This window comes from Nannospalax galili, unplaced genomic scaffold (assembly GCF_000622305.1).
Source record: "Nannospalax galili isolate Female #2095 unplaced genomic scaffold, S.galili_v1.0 scaffold619, whole genome shotgun sequence".
Taxonomy (NCBI): domain Eukaryota; kingdom Metazoa; phylum Chordata; class Mammalia; order Rodentia; family Spalacidae; genus Nannospalax; species Nannospalax galili.
This window is the reverse complement of record NW_008344186.1, coordinates 708518-724307: the sequence shown is the minus strand read 5'-3', so window position 1 is coordinate 724307 and position 15790 is coordinate 708518. Positions and strand designations below refer to the sequence as shown.

General features: G+C 53.5%; 1 protein-coding gene across 6 annotated transcripts in view; it reads right to left on the bottom strand.

Annotated features, from left to right (window-relative positions):
- The window catches only part of Col18a1 (collagen type XVIII alpha 1 chain), a 115216-nt gene that overhangs the window by 57183 nt on the left and 42243 nt on the right, over nucleotides 1–15790 (bottom strand). For 3 of the 6 annotated variants that reach the window (XM_008840437.3, XM_008840439.3, XM_029567077.1), the window contains exon 1: nucleotides 2475–4203. The exons of 1 other annotated variant lie outside the window; for it this stretch is intronic. In XM_008840437.3, the coding sequence (XP_008838659.2) occupies nucleotides 2475–3969 (1495 nt within the window). In that variant the 5' untranslated portion in view covers nucleotides 3970–4203. Of the gene's footprint in view, nucleotides 1–2474; nucleotides 4204–15790 lie in introns of those variants that run through there. 2 more of the 6 variants (XM_017799970.2, XM_017799971.2) reach the window with 1 other exon arrangement.

The following is a 15790-nucleotide window of genomic DNA, read 5'->3' as shown; positions in this document are numbered from 1 at the left end:
GCAGTGCTAGGTATAGAGGGCCTCGTGTGCAAGGTTATGTATAGGTGTGCAAGGCCAGGGGCACAGGCCAGCTGTGTAGAGATACAAGACTAGGGTTGTAGGGGTGCAGATCTAGGTGTGTAGTTCTAGGTGTCCAAGGCCAGGTGTGTAGAGGTTTAGGACCAGGGTGCAAGGCCAGTTGTGTGTGCAGGGCCAGGGATTTAGAGTGCTTACAAGACCCAGGTCAAGCCACATCCCACTGTCCCAGGTGAGGGGAAATGAGTCGGGGCCCACAATATAGTGCATGTGGTAAGGGATGCACCCACTATAGTTCTGGTCAGACCCTGAGGAGGCAGTGCACACTCCCTTGTAGGAATTCATTACCTCCAACCCTCAGCTGTAGCCAAGGCCCTCCCTGAACTTCAACAGTAACACAAAGCTAGGTTCAGTGCCTCTCACCTCCCACTCTAAGACCTTACAGCCACCACTAAGGGGTCAGGCACCACCATGGGGGAGAGGTTAAGCCCACCCACCCCCAGCTATTCTTTCCTATCCCACCAGGAACTCCTCCTGTCCTAACACACACTAAAGTAGCAGTGTCCAACCCAGAAGTCACCCTGGAGTGAAGGAGGCTCAGAGGCCACCTGAGCCTCAGTGGGACCCTCCCCCACCAGCCTTGCCTGGGAAGGGGCCCTAGCCCAGTTAAGTTTGTCATCCAGCTCTGACTCATGGAGTCTTGGGCTATTAGAACTTAGGACCTTGCTGGGGATGCAGCCCAATGTGTCCAGATGTTCAGCCACTGGATGATCAGCCAGATGCTATTAGAGACCCTCTTGTCTGACGCAGCCCCACCTGCCTTGTTGGTCTAAGGACCATATGCACCAGCCCCAACCCTGCATCCCATATAGCTGAGACCCCATTCACAAGAGGCCTGGACTTTCCCTAGCACTCAGAAGGACTTGCACCTTCATGGCCTCAGGCTACCCCACCAGAAACAGAGAGTAAAACCTGGCCAGGCCCTCCTCACTGTGGGCAGCCGCCTCTACTGTACCCCACTATCTGGAAAGAGGGTGCAGTAGAGTATCCTCCTGTCAGGTCACCTCCATGGGAAAGAGCCCATGGGCTTCGTGGGGGGACAGAGGAAAGCGGGCTGTGCCAGCTGTGGCCAGGTGGGAGCCTTGACCCTGGGAGGCCTGAACCACTTCGTATTCAGTTTTTCTGGGAATGGAATGTGTGAGGGTTGGACACTCACTATGGCTCTAGCTGGATAAAATGTGAGCCCACAGCACTGGAGTGGCCCAACCCTCCCAGTCCCAAGAGTGGTCCCTAGTGTAGTCACGAGGGTCCTCTAGGCTTCTGCACACTCCGGGCCCTTCCCCAATCCCTGCCTACGGCCTGCCCCTCCCCCACTGTGCATATTTGTCCAGCCCGAGCCATATTCACCCTCTGAGCGGTCCTCCTGCCTACGTGTCTCTCTGTACCTCCTTCCTTGTGCTGGGCACCGTCTATCTGGCCTCGATCCTGTCTTCTCACAGTCCCTCCTTATTACACTCTTGTTCTGCTCAAGGTCTGTGGAGGCTCTGGGCCTCTACTGCACAAAACTGACCAGAGACTTGCTAGGAATCGTCCAAGTTCATCCCCTGGAGCCCAACAAGGTGGTAATCAAACACAAATTACTACTGGAGTCACTCGCTTGAGTTCAGCACAGTTGCCCAAAGTCCAATGACTAAAGGTCAAGGCCACTTCCCAGCATGCAAATGAAATACACCATGTTCTACAGGCCGGCCAAGGCCTCTGACAGCAGAGGAGTCAGAAGCATTGCTTGGGGTCCCTGAACAGAAACAGAAGAAAGCGACCTGGGCCTGGTTCAGCTGCCCCCAGGGTGATCTGAACAGTATGTCCTCTCTTCTTCCTCTGTACTGCTTCCCACCTACCCAGGGAGGCTGGGTACTCAGGAGCTTCAGACCCTAGCTGGGCAGGTGCACGTGGGCTTGCGCCACAGGCTGGGACCTGTGGTCCTCCCTGTGTGGCTGGCACCCTGCAGCCCCTTGGCTAGGTTGACTGGAGCTGCAGGGAGAAATTCAGACAGTGTGGCTTAGTGGCTAGAGACATGGACAAAACGGCTGGAATTGGGCAGGAATGCTCCCTTGGACAGGTTATATGGCTGCCGGGCTTCTCAGCCTCCCGTCTGCGACTGAGGGAATACGTGGCTAGCTCAGAACCACCCTGTGGACAAAACACACTGAAATACTCAGAGCACTGGGGGCAGGTGACACCCTGTCACACCTGCTGCTGACATAGAACGTGTGGTCATGGCCACGCCCAGACTCTAGCCTCCTCCCCTGCACAGGACACCACACCCCAGCACCTCCCCAGTGCCACTACCAGTCTCAGCAAGGCAGGAGTGGGGACTCTGTGCCAAGTTCACATCAGCCCTGGCCTAGCTCACCTGATGAAGTAAAAAGGAAGGGGTAGGATGGTGGCCAGCCAGTTACCTGCAGCTGGCCCAACGAATACACAGTACCCATCCTCTTGGGAAGGGAGCGAGGCACAGGTGACAGGCAGCCGGCCTCGGTCCAGGTGGCTCCAGCAGGCATCCTCCAGCACCACGCAGAACTGGCGGCAGGGTGGCAGGGCAGGTGGTGGGCCTGGGCCACATGAGGGGGCCAGCAGCAGGCAGAAGAACCAGGCAAGGAAGGGGTGGCAGTGCGTCTGCAGGAGGTCCCTCCACGCCCACACTGTGGCCTCCACCTCCTTGCTGTTCTCATTATGCAGATGATTGGGTAGCCAGGAGTGAGTGATCCCCAGGCGGCTACAGACGGCCAGGGCAGGTGGCAGGGGCAGGCAGCGGCTGGCGGAGGTCAGGGGGCCAGTCCCCAGCAGTGCAGAGTCATTAGAAAGCCCAGGCCTTGCAGAGGTAGTCACATGGGAAACCCAAGCACCAGGGAACCCAGGTAAAGCTGCCATTTGAGAGAGTTGGGCCAAGGAGTCAGAGGAAGAGGGAGAAAGTAAATCGTGTACATCCAGGGAACCCGTCACCAGGGGACCCGCCACCAGGGGAAGCAGAAGAGGCATGTGCCTGTGGATGTCAGAGTGGACATCAGGGCGTCGGTGCTGCTGGCTGGGCCTGGCTGCCATGGCTTCCCTGTCCAGGTGCTGGGGGTGTCTGGGGGGCTTCTGGCTCCCCCAGAGAGGAGCCCTGCTGGGCACAGAAGAGAGAAAAGCTCTACCTGAGGGTGCTGGTGGCATTGAGGGTCCCCTCAGTGGTGCCTGGAGCCTGCCCAGGGAGGGAGACGGCTGGGTGGAAACTGCCAGGGTGCCAGCCTCAGTTGTTTGGACATCTGAGGAACTCGGAGCTCCAGTGCTCGGCAAGAGAGTCACCTCGGTCTCCTGGGGAGCATTGGAGAGCCCAGTAGAGGTGAGGAGGGCTGTAGGGGTGGAGGAGGCTGAGGCCTCCACCCCAATAGAATTCTCAGTAGTGGCATCATCATCCCACAGCTGGACGAAGCTCCGAATGCCCTGTGCCACATTCAGGATCTTGGCTCCAACTCCAGCGATGTTCTCCTCCTTCGTGTCTGGGCTCGCAGCAGAGGCAGCAGGGACTGTGCGGGGTTCGGGGATGGTAGAGGTTGCAGGTGTCCCATTCTGGCTAACTTCCTGATCCTCCAAGGGCGGCTTAGGGCTGACAGGAGTTGTCTGTTGTTCCATGAGGCCATCCTGGGAGACCACGTGCGTTGTGGGGTCCTCTGTAGTCTGCACGGGTGGGCTAGAGTCCCGTGTTTCCAAGGGATCAGTGATCTTGGTGGACCACAGCCAGTCCAGGGTCAGCAGGTTGGCCCCCACAGGCACAAGGCAGCAGGTGAACAGCAGCAGCAAGCAGAGGCGCCTGCTGGGGTCGGGAGCCATCAGGGCTGTGCAAGCCTCGGAGCTGGGGGTGGCTCCTGTGGTCCTGGAGGTGGGGCTTGCCTGGTCCCCACCTCCCCCATTCATGTTTCCCAGCTCCAGTCCTCCACAGCTTTCCTCTACTGCTTCCCTCTGGCAGAAGGAAAAGCTCCAACCCTGGAAATCAAGGTGACCCACCAACCGGCACCTTCAGATTCCATTTAACGCCGTCCTTTCTGCACCTCCAAGAGCAGCCAGAGAACAGAAGGTCATTTAAGGAACAGCCAAGGAACTCCAGCTTGTGCTGCTCAGAGCTGCTGAGTTTCTGCCTAGAGTGTGTGTGGGAGTGGGGGCCTGGCCAGGGTCCTCAGGGACACACCAAAGCCACGCCCCAGATCCTACTCCCTCCATTGGAGAACACCCGGAAGTCCTGGCCTCTGGCCACTGTTCTGTGGTGAAATGGAACTTGAAAAATGCTCAGCTTGTTGCAGTTCCAATTCTTTCATTGTAACTCTTGCTTCTAAGAAATGAAACATGGGGGTGTGGGGATCCCTTGGGCAGCCCTCAAACCTGATGAAACCTTGAAGCCATCCATCTATCCTGTCCTTCAGACCAAGTGTCCACCAGCGCTCCACACCCCTGCAGGCCTCGGTGGACACAGGGCCTCTTTCCCTTGTTAGTCTCAAATCCACTCGTATGACCCACTTGTAGTGTTCTCTCTATAGCGACCAGCTCCACACCAGTGTTTCCATGTCATCATCCACATGTGCCTCCGGGTGTTGCAGGTATTTCAGAACTAGCTCCGGGAATGGCTTGAAACTGACAAACTGTGGCAGTAACTGGGCCTTAAGATGAAGGTACAGGATCCATTGGTCCCACATGCCATCAGTAGACAGTTCTAGCCTCCTGCCCCACAGAGGCCTGTGGTCACCCCAAGTCCTTTAAAGCAGGGCTGGGGAGTAGGCCCCACCTACACCCTAGGTGGAACCCAGAGGCAGGGATAAGACTGGGGACCAGGGTCCATCAGGTGGCCCCTCAGTCTGTGTCCTAGGAACTCCAGGTCCAGGGGATCAGATGCCCTCTTCTGATCTCTGCAGGCATTGCATGCACATGGTGCATTTACATACAGGCAAGACACCCATACACATAAAATAAAACAAAGTAAAATAATTAAAGCCTCACTCCATCCAGAAAAACCCAGGAGCTACAGGAAGCGCCTTTGCCCTGCAGCCTGCTGGGCTGTGGCCACAGGTCCACTGTCAGTCTTCACTGTGACTCTGTCCCCCATGAGCTCAGGCGCTCTCTTGCACTACTCACTTTGGAGATGAAGGCTAGACGGCTACCTGGGCCACCCTCTCTGCTGAGTGTATGAACTCCCACCCCAGGGGCTCCCCCACCTCAGTGCCTGCCCGACTGTGAGCCCTAGGCAACAACACGATGCACGTCGGGGAGGAACATGCCTATCTGGCTCCCTGGTCAGCTTAGCCCCCATGTCTCACCAGCCTCCACAACATTGGGACCTTTGGGAAAGTGAAATTTGGGGAGCAGGCTATGGGCCTCCATCTGTAAGATCAATACATCCCAGGGCCCTGGACAGAGGAGCCCAGACTACAGTTGGCAGGGTTGCTGCAGCACCTCAGACAAGACCAGGTACTGGGCTGGGCCTGACCCACACTGCTCACCAGGCCCCTGCTCTGTGCCCAGACTCCTCCCCAGTCCCAGCTTAGCATCAATTACTGACATGGCGAAATGGGTAGGAAGCAAGAGGTCCTCCTGGAAATGAGTGTCACGCAGGGCTGATAATAGTTAATGAGACTCAGCCGTTGCTAAAAGAGGCTGGTGTTGTAATCTTCCACTGGCACCAGCTCCTCTGGGAAATGCAGTCAGCCAGAGATCCACAATGGTGGCAGTTAAGACAGGGAGGCTGGGCCCACCACATGAGGGTGGGGGTGGACAGTGAAGAGAGGAGGAAGAAGCCAGGCCTGATTACTGGCATCCCACAAAGCCTTGCACTGCGTCTGTGAGGCTGGCTTAGGATGCAGAGTAGCCTTACATAGGTAATTTCCATGTGCCAAGGCTCTGTCTGCCCTGGGGGAAGAGGGCAGGGCTGTGGGGACACTGGGCGCTTGAAAGGAATCCAGCACAGTCGCTCCTTTTGAGCGTTTCTTTTTTTTCATGTGTGTATGTTGTATGCATGTGTATGTTTGTGTGGGTTAGATATGCATGCAGGTACACATGAACATGTGTGTGCATACAAGTGAAGCCAGAAGTCCACAATCAGGTGCCTTTGTCAATACCTTTCTGCCTTATTTTTGAGACAGGATCTCTCACTGGATTGGCTAAGTTGGCCAGCAGGCTCTAGGGATCCGCCTGTCTCCGATTCCCCAGTGCTGGGATTACAGACACTTTACCTGGGTTCTAGGGATCTGAACTCAGGGCCTGGTGCTTTCGCAGCAAGCACTGTACCAACTGAGCCATCTCCCCAACGCTTCCTTTTGAGATTTTAAATAACAAATCTGAGAATCCAGACCAACTGAAACCAATCTAACAGTTGACAGGTGTTTGCATTTCTGAGACATTCTGTGTCTTCCATCGACAGGAAAAAAACCAAGGAAACAGGCTGCCCTGCAGGCCTGTGTTCCAAAGCCTCTGTCCAGGGCCCCATAGGCCACGGCTTGCTACCTCACTCCCACGCTGCCAAGGAGTGGAATGCTGCCGCCATCAAAGGGGTCGGCGGCTTCTGAGATGGGACAAATGGCCCTGAGGCGAGGATGTGGGTTGTCCTGGTTCGCTTTCTCCTGGGGCCTGGTGGGACTGGCTTGGCCTCTCTAGGATGTTGGGGATGTCTCCACATCTACCTGATCACTTCCCACCACGGCAGCACCTAGGACCCCCAACACAGGAAAGGCCAGCATTCATCCAAGAAGGAATCTCACTTCTTCCCAGCTCTGTACCAAGTCTGGGCCAACATGCATGCCAGCTCTCCTGTGACGGCAGGACCAGAGCCTCAGGCTTCCTCCAGGCCTCGGTGCCCGGGAAGCACCCTGAAGAGAGTGACTCCCATAGGGAGCACATGGTCCCCAGAGCCCTCGCTCTATCAAGGATGGAGGGCGGGCTCAGGGCCAGGAGGAGCATCAAGGGAGGAAGTAGCCTTCAGGGAAGTAGAGCCCTTACTAGGCTGAAGGGGCAGGACCATCAGAAACAGGTCAGTCACAGAGGCCAAGGAGAAGGAACTCAGGGTTCAGGCGGTGACCTGAGAATGAGAGGCCAGAACATGTCAATGAAAAGTGTTGGATGGCAGGAAGGTGGCAGGGTCACCATGAGAGAGGAGCTCTGGAGAAGGCGCTGCTGCCCAGGCTAGCCAGCCATCCTCAGGGCTGTTCAGAGGACCCTCCAGAGAGCTCTGCACTCAGCCATGTTTGTCCCATCCCTGCTTCCGGCCAAGGTAACTCAAGGCAGGACATGGGCTCCACTCTAGCACTGCCACTAAGAGTCACTTTATGGGGCAGGAGCCTGTGGCTTCCTCCCACAGTCTCCCCAGGGACAGAAGGATCTGGGTAGACAGGAACAAGTTCTCCCATTTGTACTCCACAACACCGGCACTCTCATGGGGCTTTGTACAGAAGGTGAGGCTGGTAGAGTCCCTACAAATGGCTAGGCACATGCTGAGTGTCCTATGAGAGCCCATTCACAGAATGAAACAGCTGAGGCACAGAGGTCTGCGGGCCACGCTCAAGAGCTCAGAACCATAGGAGATAGAGGCACAGTGGCAGCCTGTACATGCACACACACGTACTCACCCCTACAAACACATGTACACAGACAACCTGTAATCACACACAGACATACTCACACACACAATTATCACCACGCTTACACCATGCCCCACCCACAGCCTTCAGCCAGCTGTCCCTTCTGCCCGAGTCCCTCCTGGCCCTGCTTTCTACAGGCTGTGCACAGAGCTGCTGCTGCCCTCCCCGAGGGCTGAGTGTGGCAGCTGTGCTGCAGAGTGATGAAACAGCCCCCAAACCACGTTCCCAACTGTCCCCAGATCAAAATGCCAGAAATCATCAATCGATGACTGTCCAAAGGGCAGAGATGTGTTGTTTGGATCAGAATTCTGCTGCAAACAGTTAAACATCAAGTCCTTCTCTAGGGTGGGGAAGACCATGTGCACACATCTGTGCCTCTGAGTCCTAGATCATGAAGTTAATCCCACAACACTCTCAACTGTCTTAGAAATGCCCAGCAAACAGTATGCTTGAAAATTCACTAATGTGATTTCATGCCTCAAAGTATCTCTGGAAAATCCCAGGAAGTTCCACAGACCATCCCCCACACATGAGACAGAGGCCTGGGCTCCATGGGGGCAGGGAGGCTTGACTCATGTCATGTCCTGGCCTCTGCCCCATCTAGACGGTTACCCCTGGGGCCACTCACCTGGCAGGCTAGCCCTGTACCCAGGAACTCAACATGTAATTTCTGATGGAGTCAGGAGCCAGGGGTGGACAAGGAGCAGGCAATGGTATGGCCATAGCTCCCACCTCAAGGGCTGTACTGAGGAAGGCAGAGGCCCTCCAATCCGAGTGCCCACACCTCACCCACCTGTGCTTTTGCTCCAACCTATCTGCCTGCCCATTTTAGAAACAACACATTCAGTTTTCTCAAAAGTCATATGAATGTACTCACAGCTCAGGCCCCAAGCCTTGACACCTGCCATGAGGAGTCCTGTACCACACATGCTCATGTACATTTACACATACACATGCTCATACACTCATCATGCATGCTCACATATGCACATTCACTCATGTACATACATGCGTATACATTCCCACAAGTGTGCTCATTCACACACATGCACATGCGCTCACAACGCATATATATTCACCTAAGCACATGCATGTGAACAGATTCCCACTCACATACATGTGCACTCTCACATATACTCACACACATGTACACTCTCATACAAAAAAGCACATCCTCCCATGAACAATTGCTCGCTCATGAAGTGCCAAGTCCAGGTCTACTAGTAACCATCCTCTCTGCCCCTCCCAGCCATAGAGGCCCATCTGCACCTCAGTCTGGTGCCACTGTGTGCCCACAAGCAGCACACAGGTCAGGGTTTCAAGTGCCATTTTACCCTTTGGGGCAGAGGGAGCAGAGGCTTAGGAGCCAGGAGCAGCATCAATCTACTCTCCTACCCCTGCCTGGTGAAGGTAACCTCAGGCCTCTAGGAGACAGAGAGCATGGGGTCCTGCAGGATCTGAGACGCACAGAGACAGCTCAGCCTCCATGTCACCTATTACAACACCAGGAGAGAACCCAAGCTAAAGAGAAGAGGTCCCCACTTCTGAGGGAAAGGCAAAGAGGAGAAACTGCCTGGGGGCTGAGGACCCCATGGGGTAGGAGGGAGCCCAAGCCTGGAGTCCCCATTATCTGATTCAGGTCCATTCCCTGGTAGGTACAGGCCGAGTGCCGAGTGCAGGAAACTCTGGCTCCAGTGCCAACATCTAACCTGGTTCTCAGGGAATCCATCACAAGCCACATCTAGTCACACTGTTAACTCAGGCAGCCTCTGAAGGCTGAGAGTGCCTCCTGTGAAGGGACCCCAACCCCCCAACCAGGCCAAGAGGAACTGGTCAGGAACACGGAGAGCAACACACAGCTCGGCATCATCACCCAGGAGCAACAGTGCCACAGAGGCAGACGTTGGCAGTGTTGCAGCCTCTCCAAACTCAGCCTGCAGCTTCCCTACTCTGACAGTCACAAGGAGAGGTGAACCAAGGGAGAAACCTGTCTGGAAGCCAGTGCCCATCAGTAGCCTGTGATTTGGGGCGATGCTTGTGGCCTTCCTAGGCTGTGTGTGAGTCTGACCTTGGGCTGACTCTCCTGCTTTGTTGCCCATGTCACCTGCAGAGGAAATAAGTCACTTCTATTGCTAGGCACCAGTGTCTGGCTTGGTTAGATTAGCCCTTGCAACCTGTCTGGCACTCTATAGTCTGCCGGAAGCCACAGCCCAGGCTCCTGTTTGCAGAGCTCCTACAGTATGGGATCTGGAAAGCAAGCCACTCCACAAGGTCTATGACAAAGAGTCCAGGAAAGCCCACATCCACCCCAGTGCAACAGTCACACACTTGTTCTGCCCTCTGCAAGAGCAATGCTCTGCTCAGCCCATCTATAAGTTGACTGAGCAGCCCAGCGAAACCAAGAGGGCTCCTTGAGTCTGAGGGCCCACATGGCCTCGAGAACCAGAGGCAAGCTGACTCTACAGTGGCCTGGGCAGTCCAACATGCATCCATCCTTGGCCCCTGCTGACCACTAAGCCACATGCGGGGTCCCCCTGCCTGGCAGCCAGCAGGGCTCAAGATACCAGGGCAGGCAGCAGCAAAATGCTGCAGAGCCATCACCTCTGGGGAACCCCAGGAGCACCTGGGAGGACAAGTGAGTTTTTCTCGGTTCCAGAACCAAGCAGAGTGTCTACCTGGGCTCAAGTGAGTATGGGTATTAAGACAGGAGCCATCCCTCACCCATGATGGTCAAGGTCTTTCAGGATGACACAGCAAGTTCTTGCTGTGTAAGGAGAACCACCAAAGCTCCCAGCTCAGGAATGTCAAGGGCACAGGAATTCCTAGGAAGCCAGGATTTACCAAATCAGTGACCTGAAGCCATAGGTGGTACCAATTCAGCTGGGCTTCCATCTGCCAAACCCTTATGCAGTTCCCAAGAGCTCAGACTGTTCTGACATGCTGCTGTGTCCTGTGCACACATCTGCCTTCTTCAGATGCCCAGGGGGTGTCCCTGTGACTCAGCCCTACTCAGACCTCTGTCCCTCTAGAAGATACCATGTCCACTACAGGCAAGGGTCACTGTGGCTTGGGGACCACATCCTTCTGCAAGCACCAGCCACCCCTCAGAGGAGAGAAGAGTCCTGCAGGCACCAATCCTCCCAGCACCCAGCTCCTTCCAGAAGGTTCCACCCACCCACTGCTGCAGTAAGACACACCCCTGTCCCGAGCCAGGGTTTGTTCTGTCTTGTTGGCCCGTCTGGTCTGGTTTGGATTCCTGAATAATGCAGTCTTTTATTTTCAAAAGCTCCAAGACACCCACATATGAGCAGTAGGGAACTGGCTTTAAGCAGAGTGAGCTATCAGGACAGAGGCCTAGCTATGAGCCTCCAGAGAGCTCTGGGAGTTCAATGGTAGATTGAAACAACTTCTGTCACCACTAGGTATGACACCTCATGATGAGACCACCCTGAGACTTGGCCCATGGTGACTCTGGGCCCATGTCCATGCCCAGAGCTCTCCATTCCCTGTCTCAAAGGCGGGTGGGAAAAGACAGCAAGGAGGAGTCAGGAAGGCCCTGCGGCCCCCGCTGCCTCCACTCAGCCTGTCCCTCCCTCATAGTCACAGGCTGAAGCCGGCAGTGTTCTCGGACCCCTCAGGTAGGACCCCTCTCTTTGGAAACAGAGACCAGGCGTGCACCTGAGGGAGCCAGCCAGCCCTGGAGCGGTGTCTTGGTCCCTACGTACTGACCGAGTCAGGCCCTGGCAGGTGTCCCCAAATCTCTAAAGGGCACAGTCTAGGCACCTGCCATCCTAGTGCCCACCATTCCCTGCCCAGGACAGTTCACCCAAGAAGCACCCAAACACTGTGTCTCCCCATCACCCTGAGCCAGAACCTATTATCTGGGTACGTCTATAAACATCCACTATGTAATGCCCTCATGGTGACATTTTCAAATGCAATGATAAAGAGCAAAAGGTCTGGTGTGCCCCTTGAAGACTCCTCAGCTTGGGAGGGGACCAAAGTCACACTGGATAAACTCCAAAGGCACCCCAGGCTGGGCTCCTGCACTAACCAGGTGACATCTCCTCTGACCCCTGACTGGTTGTTAGAGTCACTTGGCACTGCCCTGGAGAGTAGGCAGAGGTGGCTGGGCAATAAAAGGCCAGGTAGCCAGGGCCCCAGATCAAGGCCCCATGTCCCTTCCCTCCTTGTTAGTGCTCAGTCACCTGAGGAGCCATCATAGCCCCCCCAACCAAGCATGCAATCCAAGATCTAAGGGAGCAGAGGCACGTTGCAACACCCCGTCTAATTTTTAACCACCAGCCCACGGAGCCCTCTGTCTCCACTCTGTCCTGTAACCCATCCCTCCCTGGTGCGGATTCCAAGTCAAGTGCCCTACCCCTCCCAGCATCACCCAGGCTCTGGGTTCTCTACTGCCCAGCAGAGAATGGCAGCAATTAGATAGGAAGGACAATCTTCCAGCCCCAATCCAGAATCTTCCACAGGCAAGACCACATCAGCCACATGCCTTTGGCTCCTAAATAAACTCCAAGCAGTTCATGGTCCTCAATAAGGACCTCCACCCTATCACAGGCCAAGGGGATCTAGAAACACACAGGAGAGTCGAGCTACCAGGCTCCCCACTGGGCCTCCCTGGGGAAGGCAGCCAGGGCAATCAGATGGAAAACTGATGGAGGCAAATGGGGAGGTATGTGGAACGGGGGAGAACCACCAGACTTCCAGGGCCAGGCACCCTGCAGGTACCCCTCTCACCCTGGTGGCCAGGATGAGGATACATGGCCATATATCCAGGGCTCTTAGCAGGAGGCTGAGTAAGCCAAACACAAGGAAACAGACGGATGTATTCAGACCATCACAATCCACGAGACACGCAGGTGGACTCCAAAGATGTCCGTATCTGCCAAGGTGAGGTGAGGTAAGGAGGAAGGCCCCCAGCCGCCACCACACTCCATGCAGTCCTCTGTCACTCCAAGCAGCCAAAAGGAAACATACTAAAGGGTCTACAGCACATTATCAGGACCACAGAGGACACGTGAAGGAGGATGCTGTTAAAGGATAGACGTCTGTCACTAATATCTCAGGTGTGACAAGAACACTGGATCGGCAGGAGGATGTACTGAGGAGATGCAGGGAGGAATGTGAGGATGCTGGGTTAGGGCTGTAACTTGCCCCGTGAAAAAGCCCACAAGAGGACATGCAGGTACGTGAACCTGAATGTGGATGAGTCGGTGTGCTGACACGGATGCATGTGCATGACATGTGTACGCTGGGTTGTGTATAAATGATTGTGTGCACAGAGAAAGACATGCAGCTATATGCACATGGATTATATGTAAATGGCTGTGTGCAGAGAGGCACATGTGGCTATGTATGCATGATTGTATGTAAATGGCTTTTATGTACACAGAGAGGCCCATGTGGCTATATGTGTATGATTACATATAAATAGCTATATGTACACAGAGACACATGCAAGGCACAAGCTATGTGTGCATGGATCTCATGTGTGAGGGTGTATATGGATATACTCATGGACACGTATCTAAGCATGTGCACATATGTGGATGAAATGTATACAGGAAGAATAGGGAGCCTACAGGAAATGTGGCCGATATCACAGGGAGTGTCCACAGTGTTCTTGTCGTTTCCTATGAATCTAAAACTGCTGCAATGAACAGAGGTTTCTTCCTGATCCTCCTGGGACAGGACGTGCCTTCAGTCTCTTCGCCTCAGGGACTCAAGATGACTCAGCGGAGGTGGGAAGACATACTTTTCAGGCATCAATGCATGTCCCCTGGGGCTCCAGTGGTTGTTCCTCAGAGCCACCAGGCAGGGAGCCAGGGTGAGGGAGGACGAGGCACTCACTGTCTTCTATTAAACTGACAGCAGGGAGGGTGGGACGAGGGGCCTGAGGGCCCTCACCTCTCTTAGTCGAAATTTAACATTCATTTACACAAAACTGATCTGAATGTACTCTGAACAAGGGACTGGAGACTCTAGAACCATCCACACCCACCCCCAAACAGAGCAGGTATATTTATAGATTGAGAACTCCTTTAAGAGCCAATATCGTTCTGGTTATCCTGGGTGTGTGAGGTTCTACATTGGACTGGAGTCCTGAAGCCAGTGGGAGAGAGGGCTGCCAGGCTATCTTTAATCCCCAGAGGTGGGCTGATGCCAGGGTGTCTTCAATCCTGGGCCGTGGGCTGATGCCTGGGTGTCTTCAATCCTGGGCCGTGGGCTGATGCCTGGGTGTCTTCAATCCTGGGCCGTGGGCTGATGCCTGGGTGTCTCCAGTCCTGGGCCGTGGGCTGATGCCAGGGTGTCTCCACTCCTGGGCCGTGGGCTGACTTTCCAGTTATTTGGAGCTTCTTTCGTTTTTTTCCATGTTTTGTAGATTTCATGTTTTGTGCTTTTACGTTTCTTTTGTTAATGTTCCTTCTTTGTGTTTGTGTCTGAAGCCATTAGTTTTTTCCTGACTTCCCTTTTGGATGGTTTGCTGCCAGTGTGTACCCACCGACTCTCGCATCCTGTAACCTTGCAGAACTCAATTACTAGTTCTGATGGTTTTATGGTGGATTCCTTGAGATTTTTTAATTTTTAAATTCCATTTATTATGGGGGATGGGGTGGGCATACATGTGTCATGTCATACATGTGGAGGTCAGAGTGGGTCACACAAGTGGATACCCTCCACTATGTGGCTCTTGGGGACTGAACTCAGGTCATCAAAATAGGCCGCAAGTGCCTTTATCTGCTAAGTCATCTCACTGGCCCAAGACTTTTTATAGACAAGATCTACAAATTATAGATTTCTCTCACCCCCACCCCCGCACCTTTCTTTCTTTTTTTTTGCTTTTTCTTTTTTTTTGTGGTCTTTTTGAGACAGGGTCTCCCTGTAGCCCCACTGTCCTAGAACTCACTATGTAGACCAGGCTGGCTGTGAACTCACAGAAATCTGCCTGCCTCTGCCTCCCAAGTGCTGGGACTACAGGTGTGCACCACCACGCCTGGCTTCCTCTCCTCTTTCTATCTGGCTTGGTTAGAACTTCTAGGGCAGCACTGAACAGAAAAGGTAAAAGAGAGATCCTTGCCTTGATCCTGATGTCAAGGGAAGTGCTCAGCATTTTACCATTAAGTCTGATTTTAGCCCTGGGTTTTTTCCACACAGGTGTGAATTTTGTCAAACAAATTTTCTGCATCTACTGAGAAGGTCATATGATATTTTTATTCTGTTGATATAATATATTGTATTGCTTTTCAGATGTTAAGCCAACTTTGCGTTCCTGAGGTAAATCCTACTTGGTCATGGGTATAATCTTTGCTATATGTTGCTAGATTTGGTTTGATAGTATTTTGTTACAATTTTTGTGTCCCTACTCAAAAGAGAAATTGGTCTGCAGTTTTTTGTGATGTCTTTGTCTAACTTTGGTACTAGGGAAATTCTGATCTCAAAAACAAGTTGGAAAGCTGTTGCCATTTTGTATTTTTCTGTAAGTTTGCTAAAAGAGCTGGTAAGTGGCTGGATCAGGTGTGAAGCTCTCTGGTCCTGTGTTTTTCTTTATGGACAGTTTTTGCATTACTAGTTCTACCTTTTTGCTTGTTGTATGTTGTCTGTTTCCTGTTGCTGTGATAAAATACTCTGGGAATAGCAACTTAAAGAAGCAAGGGTTTATTTTAGCTCGCAGCTCCAGGTTGCAGTCTATCATGGTTGGGAAATCAAGGTAGTAGGCGCTTGAAGCTGCTGGTCACAGTATGTCTGCTGCCAGAGGAGAGCCATAAATATGTGCATGTCCCTGCTCAGCTCACTTTCTCCACATATTCAGTCCAGGATCTCTACCCAGGGAATGGTCCTACTCAGCAATCTGTTAATGTAATCACAGTAAGCCTGCACAGGCATGCCTAGAGGCCCATCTCCCAAGTGACTCTATAGTGTCACATCAGCAATTAATACTATCACATACTTCTACTAAGACTGTCTCTTACTGACTCAGTTTACCAGTTTGTATCTTTTTAGGCATTTGTCCAATTCATTGGCCATCTAGTTTGTTTACATGTGTTCACAGCACTGCATTAGAGCAAAAATTGGAGGACTGAGACTTCTGAGTTTCAACA